The following is a 26,241-nucleotide window of genomic DNA, read 5'->3' on the forward strand; positions in this document are numbered from 1 at the left end:
ACCCAGGGCTCACCAAGACTTCACTCCACATCTTGCTTTCAGTGCCAGTAAATGCCTTTGACCATCTACAGTCTTTCATTGCCACTGAATAACCACAATTAACCCCCATACATCTGAAATCTAGGCCAGATGGTCTTCAAGGCAGGCTTGAGGCCTAGTTTTTTTTCTTTCCTTCCCCAGATTAGAAACTAAGCCCTGATAATGACCCCTTCACCATATGTATGTTTATGTCATTTCTCATTATTGGAATCCTTCTATCGTTTATATTTTTATCTCCTCAGTGCTGTGGTGTGCTGGCAAAATGCCCTCTGCCTTTGCACAGGTGTAGAGAGAGTGCTGTAAGATGAGCAAGGGGAGTGGGTCTGGAAATCTGTGGGGATTCATTTTTGGGGGGGGAGGTAAAGTTTTTATTATTATTTCATTTTATAATGTATATGAAAAATAACAACAACAAAAATTTAAAAATGAAGAAAAAATCCTATGAAATAGGCACATAGAATGAGTAGTTCCACATAAAATAACAAAGTCCAAGTGAAGACTATTAATTTTATCAGAATATCACGTATAGTTCCAGATTTGCCGGACTTGTGATGCGGGTTGTCTTGAAAATGATGGTTCCGTTTTTATGTTATGAAGGAATGTCAGATCATATAAAAAGTGTCTGGAGGTTCTAGTCCTTGTCAAAATCCCAAATTATGTGTGATTTTCTCCATTATAGCTGTATTCCAGTGAATGGTACCAAGCGTCAAGTGTAAGATTTTGGACTGTTTTCCACTGAATTGCAATTACTATTTGCACTGCCAAGATCACATATAAGATGAATACTTTTGACAATATATTTACATTGCTGTTATCAAAAATATTCACTAACATTAATCTTGGACAACAAACAATAGTTTCTTTAGTAATACTTATCATTTCTGTTGTGGGGCTTCATTTAAGCCAGGACTCCATAGGGGTTAGCTCAATAATATGTTTTCAGTGCTAGGGACTGGTCTGGGAATATGAGAATACTGAAAACGGTGCCTCTGAACATGCCCAGAGTGCATTAAAATTTCCTCACTGTTGAATATTCACCCCTAGGCTAAGATGATATTTCCTCCCTCCACAAATACTTCTTTCTGTCTCTGTTATGTCAATATTTGCCTTTGTACGCCTGCTGCCTAAAAATGTTCTAAATATTTGATCCCCCCTATATTTTAGTTGCTATACCCAAAATTGTGCAAAAAGGGCACAAGCACAAGACCTATTCATTTGCTTCATCTGCATAAATTTACATTTTAAGGAAACTGAGGTGATTCATTTAAGTGTTGCTCATTTTCTACAAAAGGAGGGTGTTATGGCTAAAAATCTGTCTGGGAATGACAGATTCTTCTGTACATGGAATTCTTCTGAATCTTAGATGAACATATGAAACATCTTTATTCTGCATGAGACCACCAGACTATCTAGCCTGATGTCATCTGATCTCCAGGGCTGCTCTCCAAGGTTTCAGGTGGCAGGGGGCAGGGTGCCTTTCCCATCACCTGATCACTTGGGCTAGATGATCCTGCAACCTTATACGTGCAAAGAATGTGATCTGTCACTGAGCTGTGATTCCCTCCCCCTTGGTGCATGAGGTCTTGTTATGATTTTCCACAGTGGTGCACATGCTCAGAGCCACACACATTAGTTCACATATCCTGGGCTGTAGAATTTTCAGTGAAAATCAGTGGTCATCAGACCTTTCATCTCTCTTTTCAGAGTGCTTTCCTCTCCCCACTTTTTATGTTGGAAGAGTAATGAAAAAACTGAAGGAATTCAGCTGCACTTTTCTCAAAAGCAGAGCAGAAATTTACACCCCACACATCTTTGGGTGACCAGAAGTACCCATGATTCCGCAAAAATGGTTTTCAGTCTTGTCAGATTACTTTCGTGCAACAAAGTTGAACACTTGGGAAAGATGAGGCTCAGCTGTCAGAACGAGATCAAAGTTAACTAATGCAGAAATACTCTTTCCAGGAATAGCCAGTCGTGTTCAGTTCTGTATATATGAGCAGCTGTTTGAATACCAGTTTATGTGTCTTTGAGGGAGAGGTCTGTACTGAACATCAGGGCTCTTTATGGTGACTGGTCCACTATAATGGCAATTAAATGTCGAAGATTAACCACAGATCACCACAAGATTGGCCCAAGACATTTTGGTGCATGAGGCAGAAAATCACAAGCAACACTTCCCTGACCACTGGTCTTGCTAGCTAGGGATGATGGGAGTTGTAGTCCAAAAACAGCTGGAGGACCAAGGTTGGGAAACACTGCCCTAGAGAGTGTAGTCTGGGTGTTTCTGTTGCCCCTAAAACCCATCATTCTGGAAGTGGCTGTTTCACTTATCTTGTGGTAAGTTCACACCATACCCCTTCCTGGTTTAGTTTCCATCTGGACAGCCTAAGAATCAAACCAAGTTTGTTTTAAGCAGAACTTCTGGCTGTTTTTAGGCTTTATGTGCCAGAAAATCTCCAGGACATGGTGATTATGTGGCTTTATAAAAGTCACTTTTTGTGTATGTGCACAGCTTCGGATCTCAGTATGTAAAAGGAAAACATTTCCTGTACAGTGGTGCCTCGGGTTAAGAACTTAATTCGTTCCGCAGGTCCGTTCTTAACCTGAAACTGTTCTTGACCTGAGGTACCACTTTAGCTAATGGGGCCTCCTGCTGCCACTGCGCCGCCACCATGCAATTTCTGTTCTCATCCTGAAGCAAAGTTCTTAACCCAAGGTACTATTTCTGGGTTAGCGGAGTGTAACCTGAAGTGTCTGTAACCCGAAGCATCTGTAACCCGAGGTACCACTGTATATGCCTCCCTTAGGATAAGCAGAGGGGTCCTTTTATGAGTGTCCTCTCCCTCTGAAGTATTCAGGTTGGCAATGAGAGTTGAGGGATTGTCAGTGCTGGTTCTTGTGATGTAGAACACTCTCCCTAGGGGGGCCCCTCTGACACCAACAGTAACTCCTTTTCAGCACTGTGCAAAGAGCTTCTTTGCCTTTTAGTCTGGTTCCCTGTAACATCACTTCACTTGAGAGAGCCGCCAGAAGACCCTCGGAACTGGACCTCAGTGTCTGGGCTGAACAATGGGGCTTTCTTCACATTTAATCTTTTTCCTTGATATATAAAGTGACTTTATTACATTTTGCAAGGTGTTATGGTTTAACGTACAGTGGTGCCTCGCAAGACGAAATTAATCCGTTCCGCGAGTCTCTTCGTCTTGCGGTTTTTTCGTCTTGCGAAGCACGGCTATTAGCGGCTTAGCGGCTATTAACGGCTTAGCGGCTATTAACGGCTTAGCGGCTTTAAGAAAAAGGAAACAAACTCGCAAGAACTTGCAAGATGTTTCGTCTTGCGAAGCAAGCCCATAGGGAAATTCGTCTTGCGGAACGACTCAAAAAACGGAAAACCCTTTCGTCTAGCGAGTTTTTCGTCTTGCGAGGCATTCGTCTTGCGGGGCACCACTGTACTTATCCCCTTAAGTGGGAAGAGTCTGCTATATTTTCCAATTCTTTAAATTAATCTTGCTGCCAATATCATGTTAAAAATTAGGCTGTTCTTTGTGCTTTTCAAAGAGTTTTCTCTTAAAGAAAGAATAGCTTGTAAGGGTTTTTAGGAAATGTTTTGTATTAACTTCAAACTGCTAAGATGTCTATGCATTGTTTGTTGTTGCAGCTTCTAGCAAAATCCAGAGGCCTAGATTGGAAAGCAATGGCAAAGCTCCAGGAAGTGCAGGTCAAGCTGAAACTAAGCTTAGAGGAAATGCTGGCTGTAGTTGAGGAGGTGCTTCACCCTGCGCCTTACAGCATAGAGGAAATTGGGAAAAACCTGGGAATTAGCTCCAAAGAGCTACGCACTCAGATCCTCAGCCAGAACACACAAGACGGTGAGTGCATGCCAGATTGGAGGTGGTGGTGATGGTCAGCGAATGTTTCCATTTATGTAAAGGATAATAGGCAATAGACGTGGAAATATTTTACATTTTGTATAACCTCAAGTGGACCTTCTTTTGGAATCTTCGTGGAGTAAAAGGGTTGATTGCGTTGTGACCTTTTTAAAACGAAGTGGAGCAAATGGAACTGAAATGTTATCTGATTAGTCAAGGCAATATACTGATAAATGGCTTGGTGATTAAAAATACAGGATCGAATTAATTGCTTGCAGCCCTCTAGGTCAGCAGTGGACAACTGGTACCGTATTTTTCGCACGATTGGACGCACCGGACCATAGGACGCACCTAGTTTTTTGGGGGAGAAATAAAGGAAAAAAATTTTCCCTTTATTTCCCCCCCAAAAGCAGGTCAGGGAAACCGAACCAGGTCGAGCAACAGTGGGATAGTGGCGCTGCGCCTCCCTGCTGTCCCCCGAGCTTGTGGGGCTGGCTGATGTCTGCCTAGCGCGTGGGGCGCTCTGCTTCAGGGCGCTCCACCCGCCTGGCGGCAGGCTGCTATCCGCAGCTTGGGGAGCCTTGCGGGGAACTGCTGCAGGGCTCCCCACGCTGCGGATGTATGCCTGGCGCGAGGGGCGCTCTACTTCAGGGCGCCCCTCGCGCCTGGCGGCAGGCTGCTATCCGCAGCGTGGGGAGCCTTGCGGGGAACTCCTGCAAGGCGCTCCACGCAGCGGATGTGTTCCCGAAGCGCCGGGCGCTCTGATTTCAGGGCGCCCGACGCTCCGGGAAGCAGGCTGCTGTCCGCAGCTTGGGGAGCCTTGCGGGGAACTCCTGCAAGGCTCTCCACGCTGCGGGTGTATGCCTGGTGCGAGGGGCGCTCTGCTTCAGGGCGCCCCTTGCGCCGGGCGGCAGGCTGCTATCCGCAGCGTGGGGAGCCTTGCGGGGAACTCCTGCAAGGCGCTCCACGCTGTGGGTGTGTTCCCGAAGCGCGGGCGCTCTGCTTTCAGGGCGCCCGACGCTCCGGGAAGCAGGCTGCTATCCGCAGCGTGGGGAGCCTTGCGGGGAACTCCTGCAAGGCTCTCCACGCTGCGGGTGTGTTCCCGAAGCGCGGGCGCTCTGCTTTCAGGGCGCCCGACGCTCCGGGAAGCAGGCTGCTATCCGCAGCGTGGGGAGCCTTGCGGGGAACTCCTGCAAGGCTCTCCACGCTGCGGGTGTGTTCCCGAAGCGCGGGCGCTCTGCTTTCAGGGCGCCCGACGCTCCGGGAAGCAGGCTGCTATCCGCAGCGTGGGGAGCCTTGCAGGGAACTCCTGCAAGGCTCTCCACGCTGCAGGTGTGTTCCCGAAGCGCGGGCACTCTGCTTTCAGGGCGCCCGAAGCTCCGGGAAGCAGGCTGCTATCCGCAGCGTGGGGAGCCTTGCGGGGAACTCCTGCAAGGCTCTCCACGCTGCGGGTGTGTTCCCGAAGCGCGGGCGCTCTGCTTTCAGGGCGCCCGACGCTCCGGGAAGCAGGCTGCTATCCGCAGCGTGGGGAGCCTTGCGGGGAACCCCTGCAAGGCTCTCCACGCTGCGGGTGTGTTCCCGAAGCGCGGGCGCTCTGCTTTCAGGGCGCCCGACGCTCCGGGAAGCAGGCTGCTATCCGCAGCGTGGGGAGCCTTGCGGGGAACCCCTGCAAGGCTCTCCACGCTGCGGGTGTGTTCCCGAAGCGCGGGCGCTCTGCTTTCAGGGCGCCCGACGCTCCGGGAAGCAGGCTGCTATCCGCAGCGTGGGGAGCCTTGCGGGGAACTCCTGCAAGGCTCTCCACGCTGCGGGTGTGTTCCCGAAGCGCGGGCGCTCTGCTTTCAGGGCGCCCGACGCTCCGGGAAGCAGGCTGCTATCCGCAGCGTGGGGAGCCTTGCGGGGAACTCCTGCAAGGCTCTCCACGCTGCGGGTGTGTTCCCGAAGCGCCGGGCGCTCTGCTTTCAGGGCGCCCGACGCTCCGGGAAGCAGGCTGCTATCCGCAGCGTGGGGAGCCTTGCGCGGAACTCCTGCAAGGCTCTCCACGCTGCGGGTGTGTTCCCGAAGCGCGGGCGCTCTGCTTTCAGGGCGCCCGACGCTCCGGGAAGCAGGCTGCTATCCGCAGCGTGGGGAGCCTTGCGGGGAACTCCTGCAAGGCTCTCCACGCTGCGGGTGTGTTCCCGAAGCGCGGGCGCTCTGCTTTCAGGGCGCCCGACGCTCCGGGAAGCAGGCTGCTATCCGCAGCGTGGGGAGCCTTGCGGGGAACTCCTGCAAGGCTCTCCACGCTGCGGGTGTGTTCCCGAAGCGCGGGCGCTCTGCTTTCAGGGCGCCCGACGCTCCGGGAAGCAGGCTGCTATCCGCAGCGTGGGGAGCCTTGCGGGGAACTCCTGCAAGGCTCTCCACGCTGCGGGTGTGTTCCCGAAGCGCCGGGCGCTCTGCTTTCAGGGCGCCCGACGCTCGGGGAAGCAGGCTGCTATCCGCAGCCTAGACACGGCTAGCGGAGTGCTAATCCCGAAGCTTGGGGCGTGCAGAGCTCAGCGCGCCCCAAGCTTCTGGGTGCCGGCAAGGTCTCCGCTAACTGGGTCTCCCACGGCTAGCGGATAGCTTCCTGAAGCCTGGAGAGCGAGAGGGGTCCGTGCGCACCAACCCCTCTCACTCTCCAGGCTTCAGCGAAAGCCTGCATTCGCTCCATAGGACGCACACACATTTTCCCTTGCTTTTTAGGAGGGAAAAAGTGCGTCCTATGGTGCGAAAAATACGGTAGTTTTCAAATGAACTTTGGCTCCTGAGAAATCATCATTCGGCTTACCACTTACTTGCGTGTCAGATAGCCTCTTCCTTCCATGATAGCTCCATGGTACATAATAATCTGGACCTTTTAGCTGGAGGAAGATGTGAGTGTGCTTGTTCTAGATTGGCTCTCTGGCCTGTGTAGTTGCTGACCACTGCTCCGAGTCACTTGGCCCTAAAACATTTCCCACCAAAAGAATATCAGAGGCAAATGAATAGCCTGTTGGGTTTGGACAAAGGATACCCAGTTTGAAACCCTCCTCATCCATGACACTGAGTAGGTTGGCTTTGGGGAAAGTCCAAATCTGTTTCATTGTTGCTTCACGTGTTACAATATGCCTACATGCAGATCTATCCACATGCATGTTTTCCTTGCACACACATTGGGAAGCCACGATTGGCTGTAACTTAGCAGCACACAAAAACAAACAAACAGACAAACAAACAAACAAACAAACAAACAAACATGTGGACAGTTGTTGTATGTTTCTAGCTACCCACACATTTCCCACAGATTTTGTCACTGATAGGATTAAGGAAGATAACTGTGCAACATAACACCGGTCTTGAAAGACCTACATTGGCTCCCAGTACATTTCCGAGCACAATTCAAAGTGTTGGTGCTGACCTTTAAAGCCCTAAACGGCCTCAGCTCAGTATATCTGAAGGAGCGTCTCCACCCCAATCGTTCTACCCGGACACTGAGGTCCAGCACCGAGGGCCTTCTGGCGGTTCCCTCACTGCAAGAAGCAAAGCTACAGGGAACCAGGCAGAGGGCCTTCTCGATAGTGGTGCCCACCCTGTGGAACGCCTTCCCACCAGATGTCAAAGAGAACAACAGAGAACAACAACTACCAGACTTTAAGAAGACATCTGAAGGCAGCCCTGTTTAGGGAAGCTTTTAATGTTTGATGTATTACGGAATTTTAATATTTTTTTGGAAGCCACCCAGGGTAGCAGGGGAAGCCCAGCCAGATGGGTGGGGTATAAATAATAAATTAAATAAATTAAATAAAAGCAGGTGAAGCAACACTGAGATATGTTCCCATCTCAATCCTTTAGGATGCAGTAGGGACAAACTAAATCGATGCATGCAACTTATGTTCTTCAACTACTTTAAAGGGCAGTGCCAATGGGGCAAAAAATTCTGGTTCTGACATGGGAGATATGTGATCAAAGCAACTTGCATGCCTCAGAAAACCAAAGGAGGTCGGGGAACGAGACCGGCTTGTTCTGTAAGATATTTAGCATGTGTTCTAAATTCTCTTCTTTGAAATAAATAGAGGCTATTTTGATTTTGATCATTTGGCGGGGGAGGTAACTTTTGATTTAGGAAGTGAATTTAATCTACTCTTATTTGCTTGGCATATACTCTTAGTATTTCTGCCTATTATTAAATGAGCCAGCCACATTTTGCTGTGCACATGGAACATTTTTAGAATGTTGGCTGCGTCTATATTTAAAGCCTAGATCTCTCCCCCCTTTCATGTTAATGGCCTGGTTTCCATGTCACATGGTTAAAAAAAATATCTACAGTTTAATGTGAATGACCAGTGCACTAGTGCACCATGCCCAAAAGTTCACACTCCTGCTGCACCATGCACCGGGGTTTGGCTTATCACGTTGTCTGAACCTGGGCTTGTGGTTTGTTTCCCCCCCCCAACCATGAGTGGCAAACAAGGTTTGTTCTTAGCTTACTGCTTGTGGTTTGTGTGGAGGAAACAAATCACAACATGAAGTTCAGACAGCATGGCAAGCCAGACTCAAGTTTGCTTAGTGCATGGCAGCAGCAGGAGCAAGAGAGGAATTTCCCAGGGACGTTAGAGCAACGCTCACTCCATATTTATTATTTCACCAATATTGCTATGCATGGTGCTCTTGGAGTAACATAAGCAAAGAACAAACAAACCCAGGCCCCTGTTCCCAGAGAGTTTACCATTTTAAATGTCAGCAGAGAGGGAAGGAATATAAGGGAAGAGCAACAGGTGGCGGCAAATGCACTTAGGTACTTAGTTTTGTTTCAGGGTGAGGACTACAGGCTTAAGTGATAAACTAGGGTGAGGTTTTCCTAGGGATTTGAAAATTGTACCACAGGTGTCGTCTGGGAGTCATAGGGGACAGCAAGGAAGATGGCAGAGCTGCTTGTAAGGGAACAGGAACATTTCTGATTATCATGGATTGAAGTGGGTTCTAGATTTGGGTATGTGGCTGTATTTATTAATATCTGCTTCAACAGAATACAGTTTAGATTCAGTTATTTTCGGCCCCTTTCCCCCCTGCTTCCACTTCTTGGACACCTTATTCTTGTAGGAAAGACTTTTCAGTGTGAAAAGTCCCAAGGGAAATGTTATCCCATATAGCGTTTGCAGATGTTAGTCGAACAGAATCTCTCTTAGGATGTGGCGTGACTCTGATTCTGTGTGATAAAGCCAACAAAAGTGGGTCATAGAGTAAGCCTGTTGTTTTCATTGGTACAAGACAAAACTTGGTTACAGATTCTTGTTTAGTTGCAAGGGAGAAATAGGGAAATAAAAATTAGAATTTATTGTTTGTATAACCCTCAGCTTGGTTTTGGAAAGCTGAAGTACACAAAACAAAGAGATTTCTGTCTTTTCCCAGTGTATTTAAATTATACATTACTGCATATTGTTATGGGAACTGAAATAACTGGTCGAAAGGGAACCTTTGTAAAGATTTCAAAAAATATTTTAGTTCAGGTCCTTTTCTGTTTAACGAACTTGTTAAGCAAACTATATATTATCTTCCTTTGTAGAAACAGAAAGAATATTTTGTTAAAAATTATTTGCTGGACTTGCAAACTGGAGACAACGGTACCATGTAGTAACAAAAGATAGTTGAGATGCCTTGCTCATGTTTCTGTGTAATATAAAAATTTGCAGTTAGTAATTTTTATTATTGCACCCATCCTGTATCCATGGAACTCATTATGGATATTAGGGAAGGGGTGGTACCTCTGGTGGAGGACATATTATGCTCCTTCCAGAGTAGTTTGTCCACCTTTGGTCCTCACCCTACACTCATCTCCCACCTCTGGCTGCTAGAAGCTATGAGCATGCGACAGTGGCTACACCCCAGAAATGGCTTTGATTGTAAGGCTAAACCAGGTAAGGATAGCCAATGGGTCTCAAACCCTTGGTGAGTTAGGCACTTCCCCTGCATGCAAAGACAGACTCCGGCAGATTGAACAGACCAGTGGGTCCAACGGTCAAGAAGGCGGTTTCTGCACATGCTGTAGAGGGAAGGGAAGGGCAGAAAGAACTTGTCAACCTGGGAAGGTAGCCCATTTAGGAGAAAGAAAACTCTGGTCCTAAACCCTTGCAGCTTGAGGGATATATCTGGGAGAAGAAAAAGGCTATGGAGTAAACCCTACACAAATCCAGAGTAGAGTCCCTAAGACAGTTGGATGGAGCCTTGTACACCTCCTTCCAGCAACTCCTGCAGCCAAGATAGTACCAAACAAATTGCTCTGCTTTCCTTTGGACCACATCAGTGAGGCTGAGAGGGGGGTCTTGTTGTCTGGGCAGCCCTGGACCTCCACACATTGCCCAGGCTTGCACCCTGGGAAGATCACTTCAGTGCTACCAACACAGCAGTTCGGCTTCCTTCTACCGAGGCTCCATAGAGAGCATTCTTACATACTGTATTTGTGCTTGGTTCTCCAGTTGTACAGCTAGGGAGAGGAAGGTGCTCCAGAAGGTCATAACCACAGCCCAAAGGATTATTGGTCATCCTCTCCCATCTTTGGAAGAACTGTACGGTTTCCGTTGTCTTAGGAAAGCAAACAACATCCTGCAGGATTCATCTCACCCGGGACACAGTCTGTTTGCACTACTGCCTTCTGGCAGGAGATATAGAAACATCAAGTCAAGGACAAATAGACTGAAAAACAGTTTCTATCCAAGAGCTGTGGCCTTTTTGAATGCTGTAACTCGATAGTGTGACCTGGGAGTTTGATGGGTGTTGGTGTGGGTGTGGCTGGAATGTGGTTTGTTTGGTTGTTGTTGTTGTTTTGCTTTTGTTGTTTTTAAGGGATGGCATCCAATTTCGTTGCACTTGTGCAATGTTGCACTTGTGTAATGACAATAAAGAATCTATTCTATTCTATTCTATTCTATTCTATTCACTCCTTGCTGCTAACACAGCAGTTTGACTTCCACACCCCATTGTCTTCTGAGACCGACAGATGCCAACAACAACAACAACATACTGTATCCTGCTCCTACTGCTCCTTTCAGATTCAAGCTGAAAGCCTAGATCAGGGGTCGGCAACGTGCGGCCCATGGGCTGGCTGCGGCCCATGAAGACTGTTTTACCGGCCCACGAGCCGTCCCTGATCCAAGCTGCCTGCTTGGTGAGTCCTCCGCGCGCTGCGCTAAACTGGTGCAGCGTGGGGACTCACCGAGTGGTGCCGGAAATTGCATCTCGCGCAGATACTGGAAATCGCATCTGCGCATGTCCAGATGCTGGAAATCGCTTCTGCGCAGGCGTGATTTTTGGCGTCTGGGCATGCGCAGAAGCCATTTCCGGCTCCGCGGACATGCACAGACGCGATTTCCAGCGTCACGCTGCGCCAGTCTGGCCCACAGACAATCTTCGTAGGAGTGATCCGGCCCATGGCCAGTAAACCTTGCCGAACCCTGGCCTAGATCCTAATTTAGAACAAGAATAGGAATACTTAGTTCCATTTGAAGGATCTTACTTCTTGGTTATTTGCTTACATGGCTAAGGTACACTTTACCACCACCATTTGTTCTGTTTTGCTTCACTCTGCTTGATATGGGGTGCTTGTTGCTGTTTTGAAAAATAAAATACACATTGTATGAGTATGCCCCATCGCAGCAAGGCATTCCACAGTAAAACAGTGCCTTCATTTCCCCTATAAAATGTGGGATTTGTTTCCCTCTAAGTAAAGTATTTTAAAACAGTTTGTTCCCTTTCATAAGAACAACAAACAAAAAAACCTTGCAGTCTAATTTTGATGTGTAAACCTGGGGGCAGAATTATCTTAAGAGTTAAAAGCATCCAACCAGTTTGTTGTGGTTTTGGCAAAATCTTTTTCTACATACAGCTTTACATCCTGGAAGTAACGGCTGGCAAAGTAAATCTCAAAGTACTTTGTACAACTATGGCAAGTCAAGTTGCTCAGATTGCAATCCTTACCTATTTTCAGCGGTGCTTCCTTCTGTGTAGATACATGTATAGGATTGCACTGTCAAAGGCCTGTGATCCAAGAATAACTTTATCAGGATCTCTGCCCATAAAAGTATCTCTGGCGATGGACTTGAAAGGGTTTAGTTTACTTCATTATTCATGTGCTGCTTTGTGCTGAGGCAAAATGGCTTGCATTTAAAAAGGGTAAAACATTAAAACAGAAGAAATGTAAAAGCAATAGATGGACTTCATACAGTGATAAACAGCAGTACAGTCATACCTCGGGTTGAATATGCTTCATGTTGAGCGCGTTTGGGTTGCACTCCGCGGCAACCCGGAAGTAACGGAGTGTGTTACTTCTGGGTGTCGCCGCTCACACATGCGCAGACGCTCAAAATGACGTCATGCACAGAAGCGACGAAAAGCGACGCGCGTGCGCGCAGACATGCCGTCGCTAGTTACATTTGCTTCTGGATGTGAACGGGGCTCCGGAACGGATCCCGTTCGTATCCAGAGGTACCATTGTATGTACAACATTTAAAAGTCAGCAATAACATACCAAAATAATAAAGAAACAGTTTATACATTAACAAATATGGTAACTGGAATTAGAAAGTTTTTCCCAAGAAGGACACTGACAAACTCGAACGTGTCCAGAGGAGGGCAACCAAAATGGTCAAAGGCCTGGAAACGATGCCTTATGCCAGCTAAGGGAGCTGGGCATGTTTAGCCTGGAGAAGAGGAGGTTAAGGGGTGATATGATAGCCACGTTCAAATATATAAAAGGATGTCATATAGAGGAGGGAGAAAGGTTGTTTTCTGCTGCTCCAGAGAAGCGGACACGGAGCAATGGATCCAAACTACAAGAAAGCAGATTCCACCTAAACATTAGGAAGAACCTCCTGACAGTAAGAGCTGTTTGACAGTGGAATTTGCTGCCAAGGAGTGTGGTGGAGTCTCCTTCTTTGGAGGTCTTTAAGCAGAGGCTTGACAACCATATGTCAGGAGTGCTCTGATGGTGTTTCCTGCTTGGCAGGGGGTTGGACTCGATGGCCCTTGTGGTCTATTCCAACTCTATGATTCCCAACTGAGAAAAAGGGTGCCTGGCTGTTAGGGAATTCCAGTCTTGGGGTCACCAGGGATACCACATGTGGATGGGGACAGAAAGCAGAACCCCAAGGCTGGTCCTAAAGGCTGGGCAGGTTCATATGATAAAAAGAGGATTTTTAAAAATCATATCGTCCTTAGAGAATGCTTAAGGCTGATGTAAATGTTACCTTCATAGCTTTGGTACAGCATCTGGTGGGTAGATGGAATGATGTGCTTACTTTCTTTATTAGGACCATCAGCACACTGGGCAGAGTGACAATGTTGGGGCAGGTTCCCATGTCATCCTGCCCATGGCCGTGCTTGACATTTGTTAGCAACTTTAGAGTTGACCACACGAAAACAGCTCCATTCACAAAATCAGACTGCCTCTGTCCTTAAGGTGTGCTAAGCTGTTTTCTTGAGTAGGGTGCTGAGACTTGAGTGCTACTTCGTTAAGTAATGAGTACCAACACTTGGATTCAGAAGGACAGATTCATACATAAATAGCAACAGCCAGGCTGCATTGCTTAACCTTAATCCAGTGGTCTCTGAGTCAATCCCTTTTGGGGAATATGTCACCCTTGCTGGTTCTGCTAATCTCCCAGTTTGTCAGCCGGCTGGCAAAGCTCTCAGTTGGAGGCTTGGACTTCGTAATCCCAGAGGTTCTTTTAAGTTCTGTAATCCTGCTTTCTGAAAAAAAGTAAAACCATTTTTTAAAAGGCAGTTTTATCCTATAAAGAATAATAAAAGGCTAGTGTTCCATTTTAAGGAGACTTCATTACGGTGCTGTTACCTGAGCTTGAATAAACATTATACTATTAGAATGGAGGGCACTGATAACTTCATATGAGTGTCTGAAAGGATGCCATTTTATTTATTTGCTTGTTGCTCCATAAGCTCTATGTGCTTTATTTTCAAAAGGTCAGACAGTTCTTTCTGTGTGATGAAGAGCTGCTGTTTGGAATGTGTAGGACGTTCTATGTGAGTCATCTGGTGGCACGGGGCAGTACAAGGATATCTAGAGAGCTTTTGTATGTATGTATTTATTTATTAAACAAACGGTTTTGTATTAGGAGCAGCCGGGGCAGTGAAGAATCAAGCAGCAAAGCAACTCCAGCCCCAAATATTTTGGACCTAAAAAACTGGTTATGATGGAAAACAAAACAAAAAAAAAAGGTTCTTAAAACACACTTCTGTTTTTTAAACTTAATATTGAATACATCCAAACCAAAGCCTTCGATTTTGCTTTGAACTTTGCTTTTTCCATCTAGGTCAAATGGAACCCCTTAATAATAGTTTTCAGATTTTGTTCTCCTGAAACCCTTTAGATTTTTTTAAAAAATGGATTCAAATCTATGGTTTAACCCATACCTTTCATGAATTGTAAAATATCTGCTCCCATTGCTTTTGTGAATTGTGAAAGTCATATCTAACTAGTGCGGGAAACACGACCTAAAATGGTAATGATAGTGGGTAAGGGACCAGTAGTAAGTTTCAGGTGAAGCACACCTGGTCACAGCTGGCTCATGAAGGCAGAAATCAAATTAAAAACTGGGTTCCGACTCTTTCAAAGGTTCATTAAGGCCAGTCATACGGATAGCATTTGTAAGACCCAAAGGTATAGTAGCAAGTGAAAAAATGCTTTGATTCAGTATGACAAAATGTTGTAGCTAAATCTTCCCATACCCAGCACAGAAACACATCAGTTGTTTTACTGCCACCATCCCATCTCCTCCCTAGCCATCCCTATTGTTCACTGCTAGTCTCTGACCTTTCCCTGTCGCCTATCACTTGCTGCTTCTTGCTGACTACAGGTTATGTTTGTCCCTTGCAGAACTCAAAAGGAGTTGAGTCTGACACATGGGCATCATACAGCTGGTGCATGACAGTAGCACAATTGCCATCTCCACACCAGTACATGTATGATCCTCATGTTTGCTTTGGCACAAACTAGTGTTTTCCAGCGCCAATGGAATACTGGGAAGTGGGTCTTACTTAACAACGGAATAGCTTGCTGGGACACTGTCGTCTGGGTGGATTAGCGATGCCTATCTGGTCCCTCAGGGAAAGCAGTGTCTGTTTAGAAAGGGCCTTATTAGAGCAAAAGAAAGACGTCTACCTGCTTATATTGCTGTATTTCCAGGTTATTATAGTCTTAATGTTTTTCCTTTTGGCACGCATTAGGTCGAAATTTTCATAGTAAGTAGTAGCAGCCTCTGGCGTTGTTGAGAGGGGAAACAAGCTTGCTGATTTCCTTCTCCACAACCAACTTGGTTTTGTTTGTTTGTTTGTTTTTACCTTTCTTTTTCCTTTCTTCTCCTGTGATGAGGCTGCATTTTAATGTTTCAATATTTTAATGTTGTATTTAAATCTTCTTTTTAAGTTGTATTCATTCAACTTGTTTTTATTATTGCTTGTTAGTCACCCTGAGCCTGGCTGGGGAGGGTGGGGTATAAATAAAAATTATTATTATTTAGTAGAATGTTCAGGAGCTCCTCTGAAAATCACAGTTTGTTTCAGGCATCTATGGCTGGGGGACCCATAATCCTGAAAGGAGTGGGAGGGAGGGAGAGACTTACATTTTGTAGCAGCTAAATTAGCTGAGCTTTTAATGTTTAATAAAAGGTAAAGGTACCCCTGCCCGTACGGGCCAGTCTTGCCAGACTCTAGGGTTGTGCGCCCATCTCACTCAAGAGGCTGGGGGCCAGCGCTGTCCGGAGACACTTCCGGGTCACGTGGCCAGCGTGACAAAGCTGCATCTGGCGAGCCAGCGCAGCACACGGAACGCCGTTTACCTTCCCGCTGGTAAGCGGTCCCTATTTATCTACTTGCACCCAGGGGTGCTTTCGAACTGCTAGGTTGGCAGGCGCTGGGACCGAGCAGCGGGAGCGCACCCCGCCGCGGGGATTCGAACCGCCGACCTTTCGATCGGCAAGCCCTAGGCGCTGAGGCTTTTACCCACAGCGCCACCCGCGTCCCAAGTTAATGTTTAATAGGTTATTGTATTTTAGTGTTTTGTTGGAAGCCGCCCAGAGTGGCTGGGGAAACCCAGCCAGATAGGCAGGGTATAAATAATAAATTATTATTATTATTATTATTATTATTATTATTATTATTATTATTATAGCTTATTTGCAGTTTGTCTTTGGAGAATTTGAGCTTCCAGGATGAGAAGCTATCTGCTTGACTTTTTGCAACATGGACCAGATGTTGATTGATTGTGAAGGGTTTTTTTGTGGCTTACAACACAAGCAGTTTAAGTGCAATCCACTTAATGCATGTGGGAGCTATTGAAGAGGGCCCCTGACAAGCATGTGCAGGAATGTGCTAACCTGTGGCCCTCCAGATGTTGCTAGATTATAGCTAACACCATCCCTGACCATGCTTGTTGGGGCTGATGGGAGTTACCGTAAGTCCAGTAACATCTGGAAGGCCACAAGCTAGTCTGATGTACAACAGGAATCTGGGTGCCAGCTTTGTTTTGCTTGCTTTATGTGACCTTGGGAAACCTGAAGTTCAGCTGCTCAACTGTAAGATGAGAAGCGTGGCCCCGTAAGCCAATTGTGGTTGCGAATGTGGGCCTCTCCATGGAGGTTTTGTTTCCATTAGTGTATCATAAGAATAAAAGTACCACCCTCCTGGGTCAATCCAAAGCTCCATATAGTTCATCATCCTATTTCCCATAGTGGCCAACCAGATATTTCTGGGAAGCCCACAAGCAGAGCAGGAAGGCAATAGTCTCCCCCATGGTTGACTCTTAGTGTTTTGGTACCCAGTGGTGTACCTCCTCTGAACATGTCTGTGAGCCCTATTCCCATGCAGTGCTGGTGGTGCTTGCTAAGTGATTCCCATTCCATGTATTGAAATGGAGGTGTTGGTAGCTCTGCTGTCTCATTACTTCTTTCTGTTAATGCCTGTGTTCCGTTATTCCTCCTTTCATAGCCCAATTAAGGAATCATATTGCTCTGAATTGAATGATAAGTGGCTCTTTCTTTCAGGTGACTTTTGTGAAAGAGGGACACTGTCCAATGTTGAAATAAAAAATCTAAATTGCAGGAGAAGGGTTGGATGGCTGGAGCTTAATCCAGGACAGTCTTTCATTACTTGCTCCCTAATAAAAGAGCATACTACGAAGGGAGCTCACATCATTTGAAAAGTGGATTCATGATTATGAGGAGGGTACAAGGGCTTAGTCTCTTAAGGTTTGCTGCTTGATCTGACAATGTCAACCTTTGATAACTTTAAGGCTGTATGGGAAATAGATTTAGGAAAGCAAATTGACCCAGCATGCTATATTTTCTTTAGGTTGGCTGATAAAAACATTCAGAATGATATTGTCCTCTGTTAAGTACAAATATTTAAAGATTATTCACAGGTTAGGCTGTTAGAGACCTACTAGCACCTCTGGTGACAATGCTTAGTAGAAATATTTTAGGAGAATGTCACTGAGGAGATGAGCCAAGTGTCAAATCACCAAAGATCCACAACTATGCCTTCTATCACTTTTGGGGGATGTCTCAATTTAGACATTGTTGCCAAAGAATTGTTCCAACATATGGTGGTAGTGGCTAGACTTATACAGTGGTACCTCGGGTTAAGTACTTAATTCGTTCCGGAGGTCCATTCTTAACCTGAAACTGTTCTTAACCTGAAGCACCACTTTAGCTAATGGGGCCTCCTGCTGCTGCCGCGCTGCCGGAGCATGATTTCTGTTCTTATCCTGAAGCAAAGTTCTTAACCTGAAGCACTATTTCTGGGTTAATGGAGTGTGTAACCTGAAGCGTATGTAACCTGAAGCGTATGTAACCTGAGGTACCACTGTACTGTCCTAACATTGGAAAAATGCTAATGGGCTAAACTTGAGAAGCTGGTATAAGAAGTTATGGTATTTAGTGGCAATGGAGACACTAACACACTACTTTCAAGTATTAAGGGAGCAAACACAAATTGAATCCTTTCACACAGCTTTAGAAGATTTTGTTTAGTTTGTGAACCAGATAAACACAGAGATGCAATTATCATCACAATATGTCTTAATTTGGAACAGTTTGTAAAGCCTAATCCAGAATGAATCCGATTCCAGCCTCTTGTTGGGAATGTACACTGAAAGAAGACGGACACTGATACTCCATCCTGTTTTGGCATTGGTGTTTGTATAATCTGCTTGTCCAAGGGAAAGCAGAAACGGTTATTGGATCTTTTTTGTTACTTGTGGAGTTTGTATATACTATATAAATCACAATAAATTTAAAAATAAAATGGGAGACGTGATGTTAAAACTCTTTAACTATGTAGGTTAGGTGGGGGAAACTAGCCCAAATTATAGTCCTTTCTACTTCTCTGTCTTGCTGGTCGGTGGAAGTGACAGATCTGCACCTCTGCATCTTACAGATGCTGCATGGTAGATCTTTAAGTGGCTGCATGACTCCTCGTTACTAGAATCCATCATATGTTAGTACTTGTGGCTTTCTCTAAGAATTGGGCTGCTCTACCAGCTAAATACAATAAAAGTGAGGTAAAGGGACCCCTGACCGTTAGGTCCAGTCGTGGACGACTATGGGGTTGCGGTGCTCATCTCGCTTTACTGGCCGAGGGAGCTGCCGTTTGTCCGCTTCTGCAGACAGTTTTTCTGGGTCATGTGGCCAGCATGACTAAGCCACTTCTGGCGAATCAGAGCAGCGCACAGAAATGCTGTTTACCTTCCTGCGGAAGAATAACCTATTTATCTACTTGCACTTGACATGCTTTTGAACTGCTAGGTGGGCAGGAGCAGGGACTGGGCAACGGGAGCTCACCCCGTCGCGGGGATTCGAACCACCGACCTTCTGATTGGCAAGCCCTAGGCTCTGTGGTTTAGACCACAGCTCCACCCACGTCCCACACACAATAGAGCCCCTTAATTAAATACTATCATTCCTCAACTCACATTTGCTTGGCAAACAGTCACTCTAATAAGAAAGTCTAAGAAAACAACAATGCAACCCCGGTTTCTGTCATTTTGGATGTAATAATTGCTTTGAAAGGATTACACTAGATTAGAGGCAAAACCAAATGTGGAGAGGTTATAGAGCCTTCTCTTACATGACAGAATGTTGTTGAGAACATGCCTTTCCAGCGTCTGGCTGGCAGGAAGAAGTAAAAAGATGATTCCCATGGCCAGTACGTAACGTGACGAGCTTGAGAGAACCGCGAAGTGCTTTAAGGTAATCTGGCCAGTGAAGCGTTGCTTTACCGAAGGGTGGTCTCTGAATCAATCACAGCCTTTGGCAAGATGTTGGCCTCCAAATTGAAACCAGACATGTTTTCAGTTCATTCTCTGGGTTACTACTGTTCAATGGTGATTTACAAGAGAGTGTGAGCAATGGCAGACTCTCACGCAACTTTCAGATATGCCCTAAACAAATGCACATTTTTAAAACTGCCCCGCTGTAAAATAATGCCTTCAAAAGGAAATAGTCTGGAAAGAGAATTTGTCCAGAGAGGAATGCTCTGTTTTCAACACACACCTCTGTAAACCACTGTGCATTGCATGGTGCGAAAGTAGCAGAGACCAATTCATAAACACAGGGACAAAATGTACTCCTGAATGGATTTGGTAAATTGGGAATTGGGAAAACTCCTTCCATTGTTCAGTGACCCATCCCAGGGGGGTCATTTCCATTGGGGTACATAGCTTTTTCCAATTTTGATGGGTTTTAATCTTATTCCAAAACAATGATGTATTTAGGCAACTCTTCCATTGGGTCCATTCTCATTAACAGCAGTTATGTTTCATATCGGGCCAAATAATCCTGGCACCTCTGAAGATGTTGTTTTCTTCATTCATCACTGTAATTCCCCCTCTGCTTCCCATGTCCTTGAGGAGAGACAGGAAACCAATGTCTCAAATTTAAACCAGCTAAAGTGGACATTTTACGGTGGCAACGCATGTTGTGAATGATGTGCTATGAAGTGCATTTGAGTACCATCTTTTATTCAGCTTTTCCTACAAGAAAAATCTACTGGCGTTTTATATCACTCCCAGAATTCAACATGACCAAAGATCCAAGAACCCAATAGAGAAAATATGTTGGCTGATCTCCACCTGGCACCCAGATTGGGTCCCTGGTGGATGCAATTAAGGCCTTAGCCCTTTGGAGTATTTCTGCATGAAAGGGCCTTTCAGTTTTAATGTGAAAATATTTGTATCCCTTGAACTCATATATACATATATGTTACTTTTGCAGCTGCATGTGTCAACCACTTCCACTAGAATTTATTGCCGTGTCGTTTTGAATCTTGAAGATGCCTCAGATGCCTGTGGTCAGGCAAAAAGACAGGATATAAATGTTATAAATAAATAAACAATGGTCAAGAGAGAGAAATGTAAACTAGGTGATTGGTAGTTCAACCCTATGCATGTTTGCTCAGAAATCAGGCAAGTTTTGTTCAGAAGGGCTTTATTGCTTATTAAATAAGTTTGGGAATGTAGCCTGAGTTGAAGGGACTGGTGAAGAGATGTACAAAATAAACTTCAACAAAAATGTTAGTAAAGGTGATAGAGGAAGGGATAGGATAATGCTTGAGATAAAGAGCAGTGAAATACACTTTCTCAACAACCATTAGCATCATTATGGCAAGGTTAGTACTTGATAAGGTTGGTAATACTTTTGAGGTTATATATTTCATGCTGGAAGAACGCTACTCACTTGGGGGCTGGCACAAGGCTAGGCATTGACAGTATAAACTACACACCGTATTTGCTGGTCTGGGTTATATGACATTTACTGGTGGAGAGAATCTTATAAAGGTTTTTCATTCACCTGTGTCAGGTCCTACACAGATAACAGTGCCACCCTGTTGTCAGGACCAACCCTGGTTACAGATGATGCTGAAGTTGGTTAGTAGTTCCCAGTTCCTTAGTTGCATAAAAGTTCGAAACACAGCTCAATCAGAAAACTTCAGAAACGTATTTATTTGTTGCCACCTGAGAACCAGTGTTAGACTATGACCTGGGAGATCAGGGTTTGAATCCCCACTCAGCCATGAAACTCATTGGGGAACCTTAGACCAGTCACCATCTCTTAGCCTAACCTACCTCATAGGGTTGTTGTGAGAATGAAATGGGAACATAGCTGTCAACCATCCCTTACTTGGCGGGAAACTCCCTTATCCCAGCGTTGTGTCCTGCCTCTGTCCCTTATTGATGATGTCCCTTAAATTTCCCAGCTTTCAAAGGAAGCAGCTCCTCTCGCTCCCTCCCTGCCGGCCAGGGAGGAGGGAGGCTCCAACTGTGTTGCTTGGCTGCCTCACCCAATAAGGAGTCTAAGAATGACTGGGGGGTGGAACTTGCATGCCTTGTGCCGATCAAATCGGCTGCATTGCCTGGGGACTTGCCTTTGCTCAGTGCTTCCCAGCGGAGAGGTGATGGTGGTTTTCCTTGCTGCTTCCCCTTTGCCGGGTTGCCTCGCTGTGGGAACCACCGCTTGAGGCTTCATTTGGCTGCTGGCTGGGCTTTCTGCCTTTGGCTTGGAGGGGCTCAGAAGTTGAACATACCTGTGCCCAGAAAATCCCTTATTTTGGCTGCTGATCCCTTCTTTTCGAGGCTGCTGGTCCCTTATTTTCAAATCTGTAAGTTGACAGCTATGAATTGAGCAACTTGGAAGAAAATAAAGTGGTATATAAATGTAATAAATGAATGAATGCTGAATTTTTGAGCAAACACAACAGGAGAAACATATTGTGGATTTCAAAGGAGTCAACCTCCTAGTCATGGCATTTCAGATGCCGACAGGTATAGGAGGTACACATTTATTGGGTTGCATACCAACAAGGGTTCCAGACTCTTGTTTTTCATTTTTTTTAAAAAAAAGAAAGTCAATTAGACATTTCTGAAGGAAGTTAAGAAGACCACAAACCATGGAGGTAGCTCTAATGCTTTGACACTTGTCAAGCAGCGCCATTGCTCAGGATGCTTAACCAGGGGAAGGAGTGTTGTCTATTCCTACTTGGAGTGGGGCAGCAAGAAAAGCAGAATGGAGGAAGCTCCTGGAGTATGTTTGTTAAAGCACTTTCCTCCTGACCACATTATTTCGACCCCCAAGTTTGCTGACTTTACAGAATACAACACAGCTGACTGGCATGGTATGTTTTATGTTGTGATAACTGCAGTCCCCTATCCCTCTGCATACCATCTTCCACAGTTTTTATACCAATACTGACATGACTGAAAGAAAAGAGAAACAAAATAGATAGGAAAATGTTGGATCACCTTTCTTACCAGTTTTCTCTGGAAGCCCCATGACCACATCTGATAGCAATAAATCATACATCTTTCCATTTGTTCCTGCACTGAATATTTTTTTCCTTGCTTTTTAAATTTAGTGACCACCTTTAAATTATACCAACGTGCTAAGCATGTGTACAGCGAAGCTGCCAGAGTCCTGGAGTTTAAGAAGATTTGTACAGAGGCACCTGAAGATGCAGTCCAGTTATTGGGGGATTTAATGAACCAGAGCCATGCCAGCTGCAAGGACTTATATGAGTGCAGCTGTCCTGAACTGAATCAGCTGGTGGACATCTGTCTGTAAGTTGCAAAGGCCATGGAAAGTAAACTTTCTTTTGAGCATGTGGGTTGGATTGCAGTGAATGTGCACCATAACATTAAGCTGTTTTTTAAAACTGTTACCAGTGCTCTAGGACGAGGGTGGGGAACCTATGACTCGCCAAACATTGCTGAGCTACATCACCCATCATCTTTGACTATGCTGCTGGCTGTGGCTGATGGGAGTTGGAGTTCAACGTCTGGAGGGCTGCTAGTTTACCAGCTCTGCCCTAGGGCTTTGGTGCAGCAATAAAACTGCAAGCACATTTGCAAAGCTAAGCAGGATCCGGTATGGTTTCAAATTGGATGGGGAATCAAATGTCAGAGTTCACAGAAAGCAGCAAATAAGGGACACTTGCCTCTACTTTTTTTAGATATTTGGGGTCTAAAGCACAATTTAAATCTGGACCAGAATGCCAGGGTTTCAGAGAGGAGCCTTTTCCAGCCCTGCCTGGATATACTGGTGACCTTTTGCATGCATAGCATGTCTTTTACCACTCAGCAGTGGCTGTTCCCCAAATACAAGAGAAACATGCTTGTATTTACAGCTCCTGACTTTCCCAACCTAGGAAAAAAGTTTGTTTAATTGTTTATTTTTGCTCCTTCCCTTTATTGTCTCGAGCAAGATCAAAACTCTTTCACATTAGGTGCTATACAAATTCATAGTAGGACAAAGCTCCTTTACTGTGGATCATCTAGTAGCAACCCACCAGAGAGGTTTTTAAATAGCATTTGCTGAAACCAAAACTAGCTCTCGCAAACAATCAGCTGCTCTTTCCATGACAGAAGAGAACTGGTTGGTACATTTTGTTAATATAAGAGAATACAACGAATTTTATGGCATCTGCTGCCCAGCTTCATCCAACACTTTACTACATTTTTCATGTGTAACTGTGTACAGCTAGTTGGTAATAGTTTGATCTAATATGCCGAGGCTGTCTTGGGCCAGTCTGAAACTCAGCACTCTAGAAAGAATCTAAACTATTTCATTATGGCCATATTGTATGGTTGTCATGCCACAAGTGTTTGGCAGAAAGCGCTGGTGGTTTGGTGCACTAAGTAGCTAAGTGAAGGTTATTATCCTTCTTAGGCTATGCTATAAGAGTGTGAGGCCCTGGGGGGTTCCTGACTTGAAGTGCTGGCAAAGTTTGTGGAAGAGACATTATTTCTGTATCCTCAAAGAGTGCAGGGCCACTTGATACAGTAATGTAGAGCCTAGAGTATCTCCGTTTCAGATACAGTGATTGCTTTCAAACCAGCTCACCATACAGATTATTCTACAGTACCTTGCTCTAGGCTGATTTTGTGGCAGTGATGCTAATGGAATGCTACAAGGATTGCAGCCTAGGCATTAAAGCCGCAACCTAGCACATTTATAGAACCATATTGTTAGAATGGAACCAAACATCAGCGAGACTCAGATATTCATTCAAGAGCCAGTGTGGTGTAGTGGTTAAGAGCGGTAGTCTCGTAATCTGGGGAACCAGGTTCGCGTCTCCACTCCTCCACATGCAGCTGCTGGGTGACCTTGGGCCAGTCACACTTCTCTGAAGTCTCTCAGCCTCACTCACCTCACAGAGTGTTTGTTGTGGGGCCGCTTTGAGACTCCTTAAAGGGAGTGAAAGGCGGGATATCAAATCCAAACTCCTCCTCCTCCTCCTCCTCCTCCTCCTCCTCCTCCTCTTCTTCTTCTTCTTCTACTTCTTCATAGCTGTGTACTCGACTGCAGTCTGTGTGTTTTTAAAGTGCAGATGGTTCCCAGAAGTGAGTTTCACTGAAAGTCTTCAGTTGGCAATCTGTGGCTTGTTTCTTTGCATTTAATAATATAAAACCTGACATTGAGCTGAGCAGATATATTTCTATTGTCATACTTATAGCAGTGGCCTGCAGTGTCCTTAAGGATTGTCTCTTAAGGGAAATATTTGCCGAAGTGTTTGTCAGTCAACTGTGTCCTGAAGTGAGATTCAGAGAGCACCTTTTCCTGCCTATTTATTATATGTGTCTCTCCAGCAACACCCATTCTCTGTCTCCTTTGCCATGTTTATAAGCAGGCTGTTATGCAAGAGAATATAGCTATGTGATTTACTGGGTCAGTAATAAAACATACCAAAGGGAAAAGCTCCATGGTCTAAAGCAGATGCTGTATTACTATATAAAATAAAATTGGACCAAATGGCTATGAAGTGATCTCTCAATTTGGCCCGTGGCCACTTTTAGCGCATGTGAGATATTTCAAAAGTGGTGATTTGCCAAGTCTGGGAATATCAATAGCCTAGATTATTGAGATAAAAAGTTTCCAACATTTGGCAATTGTGGCCTGCCTCACTGTCAAAAGATGCAAAATCATTTCCTTGTTATTCAGGTCTTGATCCAAATCTACAAACAAATTCAAAAGAGCCAGACAAAGGATGAATTGTTTGTCCAGTTATCAGTGAGATCTCAGAAAATAATTTTGTCTAGAACTGTTTTACCTTGGGGCAGCCCAACCACTTATGCAGGTAGGTCCCAATAATCTGGTGCAATCTCTACCTTCCTTTAAATCCCAGATTTAAGACCTACTCCTTCCTCATCCTTTTAGAATCTCCTTACCCCCTAAACCAGGCTTCCTCAAACTCGGCCCTCCAGATGTTTTGAGACTACAATTCCCATCATCCCTGACCACTGGTCCTGCTAGCTAGGGATCATGGGAGTTGTAGGCCAAAAACATCTGGAGGGCCGAGTTTGAGGAAGCCTGATCTAAACTGAGGGCACCATAGGGTGCTACATGTCTGCCACTGTCTCTCATATCACTTAGTGCTGAGACTAACCACAGGGATGTTTTAAGCTTGAGAACCCCCAAGTCATAGAAAGCAATTATGTATCTAAGCTGTCTTTGTTATAGTCATATGACTAGGGTGGGCAATCTGTGATCCTCCAGATGTTTTTGGAATCCCAACTTCAGTCACCTGCAGTCAGGGATGATGGAAGTTGTAGTCCAACATCTGGAGGACCATAGGTTAGCTACCACTGCTGTACAGCGAGAATCAATTCAGGCCTTGAGCCAAAGCATGGTTAAGGAAACCTAACTATGGTTTGGCATATTGTTTGAACTGACAAATGTTTTACAACCAGTCAGGAAACTTCAACCAGAAATGGAGATTTGAGGTGAATTTGTAAATCATGACTTGTGTCACCTATGGTTTGTGTTACGTCTGGATTGCAGCTGTTGAAGCTGCTTGTGGAAGCTGAGGAACTATAGCAATAGGTGTGCTGAGCAGATAAAAAATGAAAGCAGGAAGATGGTCGAAATCAATGTTTCCATGTACATTTGGTAGCTCAAACTGTGGTATGGTAAGTGTGAATAATAGTTTGGTGTGATGTCTGAACCGAAATGGGATTCTTACTCTATGACAAACCTGGAAGCTGAATAAAAATGAAGAATGGCCACAACCATATAAACTGATGGAGATGAGTAAGTGCCAATATGAACTGTGTGGTTATTAAGATTTCACTGAAGTAAGAGTGATATCAATTTTGGCAGCCATAATTAAACTGGTCTAGGAGATTTATGACAGGAAATGAATTGCATGCAAGTAAGAACACGTTGGTTCATTTTGCTCTTGTCTCATTCAGAAGATATTTTATTTAGGTAATTACTGTATTTCATCCTGGATTGTTCCACTGATGACCGATATTTCCCCCCTGGCCTTTTATTGCCTGTCATTG

At 45.2% G+C, this 26,241-nt stretch overlaps 1 protein-coding gene across 3 annotated transcripts in view; it reads left to right on the forward strand.

Moving 5' to 3' along the window:
- GALK2 (galactokinase 2) overlaps nucleotides 1-26,241 on the forward strand; it is a 73,576-nt gene that overhangs the window by 45,080 nt on the left and 2,255 nt on the right. For 2 of the 3 annotated variants that reach the window (XM_028707260.2, XM_028707258.2), the window contains 2 exons: nucleotides 3,698-3,908; nucleotides 22,317-22,518. In XM_028707260.2, the coding sequence (XP_028563093.2) occupies nucleotides 3,698-3,908; nucleotides 22,317-22,518 (413 nt within the window). The remainder of the gene's footprint in view (nucleotides 1-3,697; nucleotides 3,909-22,316; nucleotides 22,519-26,241) is intronic. The other variant, XM_028707261.2, reaches the window with a different exon arrangement.

This window comes from Podarcis muralis, chromosome 14, assembly GCF_964188315.1.
Source record: "Podarcis muralis chromosome 14, rPodMur119.hap1.1, whole genome shotgun sequence".
Classification (NCBI taxonomy): domain Eukaryota; kingdom Metazoa; phylum Chordata; class Lepidosauria; order Squamata; family Lacertidae; genus Podarcis; species Podarcis muralis.